The sequence below is a fragment of the Triticum aestivum genome, chromosome 6A (assembly GCF_018294505.1).
Source record: "Triticum aestivum cultivar Chinese Spring chromosome 6A, IWGSC CS RefSeq v2.1, whole genome shotgun sequence".
NCBI lineage: Eukaryota > Viridiplantae > Streptophyta > Magnoliopsida > Poales > Poaceae > Triticum > Triticum aestivum.
The window spans coordinates 122,409,554-122,421,146 of record NC_057809.1 but is presented as its reverse complement, the minus strand read 5'-3'; the positions used below and the strand labels follow the sequence as shown (position 1 = coordinate 122,421,146).

Sequence of the window (11,593 nt, the reverse complement as noted above, 5' to 3'; positions counted from 1 at the left end):
ATTGATGACATGACTCTAGGTCAAGCCATGACCTTCAAGTGTGATTGGAATGAAGCTGCCATCCTCCAGTTCTGTGCCACCTGCTTCTTTGGGCCAAACAACACTCTCACATGGATGACTGATGACACTGTGCTAAGCATCACCTATGACCGTTTTGTTCATATTTTGGGCTTCTTCGATGTTGGTCATCACATTCACAGTATGGATCCTCGCTATAGGCCCAAAGGGATTGATGCGTGCATGGCTCTTCTTAAGCCCATCTCTCAGCTCACTAAAGAGGAACATGCATATCCACACAATGAGTCATCTATTTTTCGGTCTCCCTACTACATTCTCTACCAGTGTGTGCTTCGCACTCTCTATCCAAAGAAGGGAGATCAATCAAGGGCTCGAAACTACTGTATTGATCTGATGGTATGTATGCATGATGCACCTACTGAGCCTCTTAACGCCGCTCACTATCTTTGGCATGAGATTCGTCTCTCCAGCTTCATTCAGACGCGTCAATTCCCACATGCTCCATTCATTCAGCCATAATTGATCACACTGCTCCGTTTGAGGTTGCTAAGACCACTGGGCATTCCATTAGGAAGCCTCCCACCCATATGCGCATGGCCGCTCCTGAACCGGCTGTTGCACCTCGACCACCTAGGAAGACTGCTATTGGGTCTCATCCCACTGGTTCTTCTGTGCCTTCTTCCTCGACCGCTCCTCATGGTCGTCTTGCCTCGTTCTTGGGCAAGGCTCAGTCTGCTATTATGAAGGCAATCATGTTCAACTGTCAGCAAAATCATGATGTGCAGAAGCGCCTCATCATTTCGAAGAATCAGCTCAAGCAATGCCTCCATGACCGTGGGAGTCCCATGAGTGATGATACTATTCCCGCGGCTCCGCCCACTTCCACCTTCGGTTTCCCGTCTCATGACGAGTACCCCGAGTTCTTTGTTGATGATGATGACATCCGCCAAGAATGACCAAGCCCGTCTAGTCCTTCGCCCCTTTTTTACTTGTTGATGTCAAAGGGGGAGAAGTAGTATCTTAGTATGGTCATGCTATGTGTTGGCTATTTGTGTTAGCTATTATTGTTCAAACTTGTTGTTGCTACCTATGGTACTTGTTAGTTTGAGACTATGTTATTGTTTGAGACTATGTTATTATCCTTGTGGCTATGAAATGTTATTAGTCGATGTATTATGGTGGTTTCTTATGTGCATGTATCTCACATTTATATCTATTTGAGCTACATATGCCACCATGAGAGTTTGTGCTATACATCCTAACATATTCATCTCATGCACACAATGAGGGGGAGCTAAAAGCAAATAGAAACATAAACATATTTTGTATTTTTGCTCTCATGATTGTCAATGATAAATGTATTTATTGCATCTGTGATACTACATGTATGATTGTCATCAACAAACAAAAAGGGGGAGATTGAAAGTGCAATCATGCCCTTACATCATGTTTTGATGTTGATGACAATCTACATGTGGGGGACTAACTATGTTTGTTAAGTAAATCTCAGGTTTTAGTCCTCGGGTCATCAAAGTGTGTGGATCAAGAGCATATGAAGTTATTTTACTCAAGGATGAAGTGTCAAAATTGACTACATATTTGTTTTCTTGAGTATAGGATCCCACACTATTAAGAGGGGATCGATATGGTTTGTTTAATGCTTGCTCATGCCACAAACCTTCTTCCCAAATGCACATGCTCCATCTTTATATTCTCTGACATATTTTTGTCTATGGCCTGCCGGATGTCCGGGCTTCAAGCCGGATGTCCGGGCCTCACGCCGGATATCCGGCCTGCTCCACGGATATCCGGGCCTAGCTATCCAGAGAGCACCTTGTGATGGTGCTGCTTGCCGGATGTCTGACCCTCTATGTCGGATGTCCGGGCTCCCCTTGCACCCCGGATATCCAGGTTTTCTTGCCGGATGTCTGGCTTGTGCTATCCAGAGGGCGTCTTCATCTTGGTGAAATTGCCGGATGTCCGGCCATGTGCCGGATGTTCGGGGTTACCTGATATGCCGGATGTCCGGCCATGTGCCGGATGTCCGGCCCCTCTGTTTTCTGCTCTGCTTCTACCTTGTTCTTCGTGTGCCTTGCCAGGTCGGATGTCCGGCCTGCCTGTTCACTTACAATACAATGGTCACATTTGTGCTCACACTATATATAGCCCTTCTCCCCCACGGGAGAGTGTTGACCATTCACTTTGAACAAACCCTAGAACACATTTCACTCCCTCTCTCACTCCTCCACACCAAATCTTAGATCCCCAAGGGATTTGAGAGCATTTGAGAGAAGTTGTCCGATCAAGTGATAGATCCACTCCTTCCCCTTCTTTGCACCAAAGGAATTCGTGATTTGAGCAAGTCTTGAGCTTTTCCCCATCGTTCTTGTTACTCTTGGAGGTTGGAGACTCCTAGGCGGTAGGAGTCTTTCGAAGAGGAATCGACCATTGTGATTACCCCCGAAAAAGTTTCGAAGAGGAATCGACCATTGTGATTACCCCTGGAAAAGCTTGTGAGGGTTTGGAGACCACCCCAAGGTCTACCACTAGTGGTTGAGAAACGCCTACGTGGTGTTGTCTCAAATGGAGAATAGGGTGAGCCTTCGTGGAGTTGGTGTGCCTTCGTGGTAACATCCACCAATCTAACGGTGACGTAGCTTCCCTCCAAGGAAGTGAACATCGACATACATCCTCGTCTCCCGGAGTTGCGGTTATTCCTAACCCTAACTCTCTACTTGTGGTTACTTGTCTCTTAGCACTTACTTATATCATATTGTGCTTGCTTACTTACATACTTGTGTTTCTAGTTTACCTTGCTTAGCTCTTAGCATCACACTTGCGATTGTTAGGCTTAATTTCATATTCTGCATTATTTCCTAAAATTGCTAAGTAATAATTAAAATTTGTAGTTGTACCTATTCATCCCCCCTCTAGGTCCATCTCGATCCTTTCAGCGGGACCCTAGCTACAATACCACCTCTCACGGCCACAAGAAGGCGCCTCCTCCTGGCTTCCGCCGCATCCGCACTCCCCACGGCCGCCGCCTCCGTCGCTTATCTTGACATTCATTCCTCAAAACTCACAAACACTTCCGTAAGTGGCATCTTGGCAGAAACAGGCAAAAAGAGTTGCGCGAACATAGTAAATCCGACAAAGCCTACTACCGATACGTCCATTTTGCACCATGCTTTTATATTGATATTTATTGCATTATGGGTTGTTATTACACATTATGTCACAATACTTATGCCTATTCTCTCTTATTTTACAAGGTTTACATAAAGAGGGAGAATGCCGGCAGCTGGGATTCTGGGCTGGAAAAGGAGCAAATATTAGAGACCTATTCTGCACAGCTCCAAAAGTCCCGAAACTTCACGGAAGCTATTTTTAGAATATATAAAAAATACTGAGTGCAAGAAGTACCAGAGGGGGGCCACTCACCAGCCACGAGGGTGGGGGCGCACCCTACCCCCTGGGCGCGCCCCCTGCCTCGTGGCCCCCCTGGTGGCCCTCCGATGCCCATCTTCTGCTATATGGAGTCTTTCGTTGAGGAAAAAATCATAAGCAAGCTTTTGGGACGAGACTCCGACGCCACGAGGTGGAACCTTGGCGGAACCAATCTAGGGCTCCGGCGGAGCTGTTCTGCCGGGGACACTTCCCTCCGGGAGGGGGAAATCATCGACATCGTCATCACCAACGCTCCTCTCATTGGGAGGGGGCCAATCTCCCTCAACATCTTCACCAACACCATCTCCTCTAAAACCCTAGTTCATCTCTTGTATCCAATTCTTGTCTCTAAGTCTGGGATTGGTACCTGTAGGTTGCTAGTAGTGTTGATTACTCCTTGTAGTTGATGCTAGTCGGTTTATTTGGTGGAAGATCATATGTTCAGATCATATATGTATATTAATACCCCTCTGATTATGAACATGAATATGCTTTATGAGTAGTTACGTTTGTTCCTGAGGACATGGGAGAAGTCTTGCTATTAGTAGTCATGTGAATTTGGTATCCGTTCGATATTTTGATGAGATGTATGTTGTCTCTCCTCTAGTGGTGTTATGTGAACATCGACTACATGACACTTCACCATTATTTGGGCCTAGAGGAAGGCATTGGGAAGTAATAAGTAGATGATGGGTTGCTAGAGTGACAGAAGCTTAAACCCTAGTATATGTGTTGCTTCGTAAGGGGCTGATTTGGATCCATATGTTTCATGCTATGATTAGTTTTGCCTTAATACTTCTGTTGTAGTTGCGGATGCTTGCAATGGGGGTTAATCATAAGTGGTATGCTTGTCCAAGTAAGGACAACACCCAAGCACCGGTCCACCCACATATCAAATTATCAAAGTACCGAACGCGAATCATATGAACGTGATGAAAACTAGCTTGATGATATTCCCGTGTGTCCTCGGGAGCGCTTTCTTCTATATAAGAGTTTGTCCAGACCTGTCCTTTGCTACAAAAAGGATTGGGCCACCTTGCTGCATTTTATTTACTTTTGTTACTTGCTGCTCGTTACAAATTATCTTATCACAAAACTACCTATTACCTATAATTTTAGTGCTTGCAGAGAATACCTTGCTGAAAACCGCTTATCATTTCCTTCTGCTCCTCGTTGGGTTCGACACTCTTACTTATCGAAAGGACTAAGGTAGATCCCCTATACTTGTGGGTCATCAACTACTGAAGCACAAAATGAGGTAAAAATAATGTAAATATTAGACTCGTCAGTATCCCACCTGTCAGTGCATGTGGCAAAAAGAGCAAGCACGATGGCACAGTCGATTGCGTCAACGAATAAGGTTGTGCTAGTATTGTCCACAAGCTTGAGCATCGAGAGTGCAACCTAGGAGTTAGGTCATGACTAGCATAAGCCTTAGCACGAGCATAACACTCGGCTCTATTACAGTTGGCGAGAGTGCACCAAAACCGACATGCGAGTGTGGTGTAAAACTCTAAGAAAAGCTCACCTCGGTTTCTCACCAGTACATGCATGGTAATGGCGGTGGGGTGTTCTCCGTTGGTATGTTGTCCATGACTAGCAGTTTCTTTGACATGACCTTGACCATGAGAGGGAGGAACTCGTTGCTCCTTGGCTAGAGGCCATGCACATTGAAGCGCTTGTTAGTGGAGACTCCACGAAGCACATTAATGATCATACCACACAGTTAGTGATAATACAACACCTTAAAAGATGGCGTCCTGGATCCGATTTCAATGCAGACTGTGCCAATATCAGGGATGTGTACCACTAGCCAAGAGGCGATTATTGGTTATGGTGGCGAGGAAAGAGTCAACTACGAGTTGTGAGGTGTGAGTTTGGTGAAGCGGGAGTAGGCAACAGGGGTCGATGAGGGTTGAACGCTAGGTAGAATCAGATTCAGTCGGGTTCAGCCTTGTCTGAGTCTCTGTATGACTAGATGGGGTAAGATCATGAGCATACTCTATCTTGTTAGCCTTAGCCCCAATCATTGTGGCTTTCTCAAACTTTTATCCTAAATAGTGGCGATTTTATAAAACTTGATCATGATATTGTGTCATACACTCATCCTTTACATGTTGTTTCACTACTTAATTAAAGGTTCTTTATGTGAGAGGCTAATTTTCTCTATTAAAAAAGAGGTAAACATTTTTTTTAACAAATTCACATCTGACAACGTGTATCTCTAAACAAAGAGAATGCCAAAAGAGTCCATACTTTAGTTAGTGAAAAAAATATGCTGAAAGACCACTCACTCCTATTTCACGGTAAGTAATGCAAGTACTCTTAGATTGGTTACGTCCTAATAACTTCGAACACACTAAATTTCATACATGGGTTTTATTATTTTATTATGGAGTCATTTCAACTTTACTTCAAGCACTTAATATTAAGCAATCATCTGAATTTTACCCCCCCCCCATTTGTCGAACACACTAAATTTCACACATGGGTTTTATTATTTTATTATGGAGTCATTTCAACTTTACTTCAAGCACTCAATATTAACCAATCATCTGAATTGTACCCCTCCCCTCGTTTGTCAATTCTAATATCCAAAAAACAGTACTCCGATATCCGAGGGCATAATTTCATTGGTGCATTGTTTTCTCCTCTTCTTCTTTTCTCTCATTTTCCTTCTGAGCAAATACAAATTCAATGCCTTGGACATTGAAAAGGAGGCTAGAAGTCAAAGATAATCCAAAGCAAAGGGAAAACGATAGGAACAACAAGGACATTCATGGTTAGCACTTTCCCTCAGCGGTGGCTAGCGTTGTGACACGACCTCCCTCAGAAACAAAACACATGCTCCTAGGTACGACACATGTGCACTGATTGGTGGAGCCTAGATGTCAGATTCGCTATCAGTTGAGCTCAGTTCATGCGATTTGGTTGGGAAGTACCTTTTAGCCCCAACAATTGTTTTTTTTACTTTCATCCTAATTGTCGTGGTTTTCTAAAACATTTTGTCCAAATGTTGTAGGTTCTTAATATACACTCAACATTTACATAGTTTCCATGATGAAAGGTATAACTTTTGGTGTATACTAAAGTGTTTAGAGCATTGAAGTCTCGGTGTTACACCACATGTTTTCAACACATATATGCTCATGTATAAACAAGATAAAAGTGCAAGCTATGTTTACGAAAAAGAGGATAACCACTTTTTTGAGTCTATAGAAAAAGAGAATAATCACTTTTTTTGAAACATGCACATGTAACTGACATATGATTCCAAACAAAGAGAACAAAGACGTAACCAGATTTTGTAAGCGAAAAGTACCTACAAAATATATGTTGGAAACTTTCCCGCTCTTATTTTGCGGTAAATGAATAACACCAAGTTCTTACATTGATTACGTCCTAATGATTGTGAACACACTATGTTTCATACACTAGTTTTATTCTTTGTTCCTGTTAACCCCAACAATTGTGCTTTTTTAACCTTTCATCATAGTAGTCATGGTTTTCTAAAATGTTTTTGTGTTGATGTTGTAGATTCTGAACATACACTCAGCATTCACATAGTTTTCATGACCAAAAATTTTGTGAACTAAAGTGTTTAAAGCATTGAAGTTTCAGTAAAGTTATACCACATGTTTTCAGCACATACATGTTCACGTATATAGCAGATAAGAGTGCCAGCGATGTTTCTGAAAAAGAGCATAATCACTTTTTTCATTTGAAACATACCCATATACTAACGTTGTGGTTCCAAACACAGAGAACAAATGTGTAACCAGTTTTTTATTAGCGAAAAATGTGTATAAAAATCTATGTTGGAAACTTTCGCACTCTTAATTAACATCAAGTTCTTACATTGATTACACTATGCTTCGTACACTAATTTTATTTTTTTATTATAGAGTTGTCTAAATTTTACTTCAAACACTCAGCATTGAGCAAGCACCCGAATTACCTTACATTCTTCATTCATCCATCCATAAATAATGCAATTCATTTAAGTGAACAGTTAAACCCCCCCTCTGAATTTTTTCGAACTCCAAAAACAAGACCCCAATATCTAAGGGCATAATTTCATCAGTTGTTTTTTTTTCTCATCTTCCTTCTAAGTAAATAAAATTCAGCGCTTTGGAAATTGGAAAAGAGGTTGAAATTCAAAGCTAACCCAAAAGCAAAGAAAAAGAAAGAGGAAATAATAGGAACAGTAGCGGCGTCCATGGTCATCCCTTCCGTCTCCGCGGTGGCCGGCGCTGTGCCGCCGCCTCCCGCGAAAACAAAACCCGTGACCCTAGCTACAGCACCACCTCTGACGGCCACTAGAAGGCACCTCCTCCTGGCCTCCGCCGCATCCGCACTCCCCACGGCCGCCGCCTCCGCCGCGGCCTCTCGATTCACCGAGATCCCTAGCTCCGGCGGCGTGAAGGCCCTAGAGCTGCGGGAGGGTTCCGGCGAGGTCCCAGTCGACGGAGACCAGGTACAAGCGGTGCCTTTCTGCACAGTTTGTGCTTATTAGCAGCACCCTTTCTTACTTGTCCCCATTAACCAAGTTTACACCTTCAAAACCAAATATTGCTCTAGTTTACTGCTCCACTGCCCATACTTAGCCATGATACAGACAAGACTATGGTTTTCTTCTTATTATAGATGATGGTATGCATAGTAGTGCAGGGATTTCTTAACATCATTCTAGTAAAAAAAAGGCTGGAATGATGTTAATTTTTAGTAGGTACAAAATATGTTCTTATGGTTTCCCTGTTTTTTCCAAAAATGTTCTTATGGCTCAAGGTTGCAATCCACTACTATGGAAGGCTGGCTGCGAAGCAAGGCTGGCGCTTCGACTCAACCTATGATCACAAGGACGCGACCGGTGATCCGATACCTTTTGTCTTTACCATCGGGTCTGGAAAGGTGAGACAAGAATTTTGTTAAAACTCTTTGCAGAAATAAGTGAGCACATCTTATGCTGCTGATACTACACTATATTATTTGAGCTTTTTGGTGAAAGGTTGGGGCTACAGCATACTAGAGTTTTCTATTTTACTCCCTCGGTTCCAAATTACTCATCGCAGAAATGGATGTATCTAGAACTAAAATACATCTAGATACATCCATACCTGCGACAAGTAATTCGGAACGGAGGGACTAGTAGCTAATGAGCTTTGTATTTCCTTTTTTTTAACCATAGTATTTGCTTAGAAGCATGCCTAAGTCATGGCGCAGAGTTCCGGTGGTTAAATAATAAGGATGAGAGAGTACACTGTGCACTGCTGTGCACATGTTTGATTTTATGATAGCAGCTGCGCTTGCTATTTTGTGGTGCATAGTCATCGCAGACTAACTGAAAATTAGCTTCAGAACGGTTGAATGCGCCTTAAAACAAGTTTATCTTGTTATGGCTCTGGATGTTCACTTAAATTCCGAAGTAATCTTGCCATAATGAGGTTCGCCATAATCTGGATGGATATCTTTCTTGTATCTGATGTTCCTCTCAATACATTTCTCCGGAATTTCATCTGTAGATTCTTGTTCAGGCTGATAGTCTTGCCATAATTTAATGCATGAGCCCTGCAGGTTATACCTGGTATTGAAGCAGCAGTGAAGTCCATGAGAGTCGGTGGTCTTCGCCGTGTTGTCATTCCGCCAACACAGGGATACCAAAACACATCACAGGAACCAATTCCTCCTAATGTAACTTCCGTGCTATCCAGACCCTAGAATTCTTCATCTGTTATATCATTTCGTTCATGATCACCTGGAGTTTCTCCACCATAAGCAACTCCTAGCTTCCAACTTGTTCCTTTCTGTTGCACACACCATGCATTCAGAGATGTGTTAGTGTTTTAACAACTCATGCATATGGATGTTTAGAATAAGAAAATCCCCACTTGAGTCTTGCATATGTATTTGACAAGACACCGCGGAGGTTCTAAATCTTCCTGTTGTTTCATGTGCAGTTCTTTGATCGGCAGAGATTATTTACTACTATATTCAATCCGACGCGCCTCGCAAATGGCGAGGGTTCAACCCTTGGAACTGTCATCTTCGACATCGAGCTAATCAGCATAAGGCAGCACACATAACTGTCGTTCTTTGCCAATGCTGCAGGCCAATCACCGCTCTAATTGAAATCTTTTGGTACCGTACACTTTTGTATCAAAGAGACTCTGAGCTAGAACCTGCTCGTGCTTCTGGTCAATCCCTCTGCAAATGTAATGTGTAGAAAACGTATTGCTCATTTTCTGCACTTGCTGAGCAAACCTGAATTGTACAGATACAAATTGTGCGTATATAAGAAAGAAAAAAGTGGTACATAGTGATCAAGTGAATTATTTTGCTTTGAACCCTTAGTAATCGTATTTGGTATTTTTTTTTTCAACCTCTCTATTCTTAGCTCACATCAGCATCTCATATGGGTTGGTCAACAGATGGGTGGTTGCCTTTGAAGAGCAGAATATTTGTATCAGAGGTGTCTGATGATACACCCTTGGCTATTGATAATTAGCAAGTGTCCTTCCTCCGAGAATTCGCGGGAACGATGATTAAGATTCTGTTTAGTGCCATACCATGTGAAGTTTAGCACTCTCTGTCTCCCTGATTATGATTCGCTTTGCCCCTATTTTTTTACTGTAGAGAAGAAAAGGGTGAATGATCCATCGCTTTGTCATGGTTTAGCCATTTTATATATTTTTTGGCGGGAAGCCATGTTCGTTTACATTACTCAATAATAACAGCTTACTTTTCGAGGGCAACCTACTCCAAAGCATGATTATACCGCTAAAAACAACAACTCTGAACCATGTTCGTCTTGGATTGAAACTGTTGAACATGTGGGAAGAAGCCGTATGGACTTCACTGAGATCTGCTCTTTTGAAATTGGTATCCTCTCCTGCGAGCGTACCGCTGTTTCTTCTGACTAGTCGTTATTTGACTTTGGAGAAGATTGAATATTTGTTTTCCTTCTGAATCTCATTGCAAAACTACCATCAGATCTAGACATCTAGTAGCTCTGTGGTACTTGCTAGAATACCGGCTGCAAGCTGCAGCATGACTGCATGATGCCGTCCATCACATGGACTACACATGATGCGTACAAGAGTACAAATGCGTACACGGCCGTCTGGGTGGAAGGATTGCAGTCGCCAAAACTACGATGGACCATGCCACTTCATCTATGGTTTTTCAACCGTGGTGGTTGAATGGTTTTACAAGCTATATATATCACACTAAGGCACTGTACAATATAAGATGCTTTGTGGAATAAATCAAGTTTTTCTTAAGCATCATCGCGTATCTCTATAGAAGAGGGTCTAATTAAGCATCTATTCTCTACAAATAAGTATCGATGTTTAAGAAAAAACCGATTTATTTTCTTTAAGGACCTTGCATCGCACAAGGTCTAACAAACTTGTTGAGACCCTTTTATTTACTTTGAAAGAGAAATGGCGCGGATGGTTTCCTCTACATTCTTTCTTCAAAAGAATAAGAGTCCAATTTGTTTTTATTTTAGAAAAGTAAGAATTAAATTTTGTTTCCATAGTCTTTGAACGCTGTTATTTTTTTTGCGGGTGATTTTTTGAACACTCTTATCTTTACCTAATTTTTAATTTTAATTTTAATAATAAATAAAGCAAATTAGGTTTCTGGTCGTCCGTCATCGGCCTTTTTGCAAAAAAGTCCCCCAGTTTCTGAGAAATTAATCCGCACTCCTACTTAAAGTATGCTACTGATGGATAACGTTTCGTTTTTTCTTTTTGCAGAAAACCCCCTGCCACCACCGCCACTAATCCAGTGCCTGCCTCCACCGCCGGGCACGCGCCGCCACTTGCCTACGACGTTCACGCCACAGAAGCCAACGAAGGGGATGCGTCGCGGCGGGCATCCGCGCCGCTCGAGCCTAGGAGCCAGCCGCAGCCGGCTCCCTTTACTCTATCCATCTCCCCTGCCCTCGGCTTCAACGGACCAATGCGGCGCTGCTGAATGAGGTGGAGTGCAGAGGGGAACGGCCAGAGGTTGGTCGCCGTCCAGCAGAGCAGCAGCACGCGCCTCGGATGGCAAGGACGACCGCCGTGGGTTGAGGACGTATTGCGGGCGCCGGCGGCTACCGCTCCCTGACGCACATGTCGCT

General features: G+C 43.0%; 1 protein-coding gene across 1 annotated transcript; it reads left to right on the top strand.

Annotated features, from left to right (window-relative positions):
* Positions 1-7,621: 7,621 nt before the first annotated feature.
* On the top strand, positions 7,622-9,797 carry LOC123130446 (peptidyl-prolyl cis-trans isomerase FKBP17-1, chloroplastic). Its single transcript, XM_044550340.1, has 4 exons — positions 7,622-7,942; positions 8,254-8,376; positions 9,040-9,156; positions 9,423-9,797. Exons 1-4 carry the CDS (start codon positions 7,685-7,687, stop codon positions 9,546-9,548), a joined length of 624 nt encoding a protein of 207 aa, XP_044406275.1. The 5' UTR covers positions 7,622-7,684; the 3' UTR covers positions 9,549-9,797.
* Positions 9,798-11,593: the final 1,796 nt, after the last annotated feature.

What these genes read in the sequence shown, in the direction of transcription:
- LOC123130446 (XM_044550340.1), top strand. Translation starts at nt 7,685, where the DNA reads ATGGTCATCCCTTCCGTCTCCGCGGTGGCCGGCGCTGTGCCGCCGCCT. An exon ending in TTACCATCGGGTCTGGAAAG is followed by an intron (nt 8,377 to 9,039) that starts GTGAGACAAGAA and finishes TGAGCCCTGCAG; the next exon opens with GTTATACCTGGTATTGAAGC. An exon ending in AGGAACCAATTCCTCCTAAT is followed by an intron (nt 9,157 to 9,422) that starts GTAACTTCCGTG and finishes TTTCATGTGCAG; the next exon opens with TTCTTTGATCGGCAGAGATT.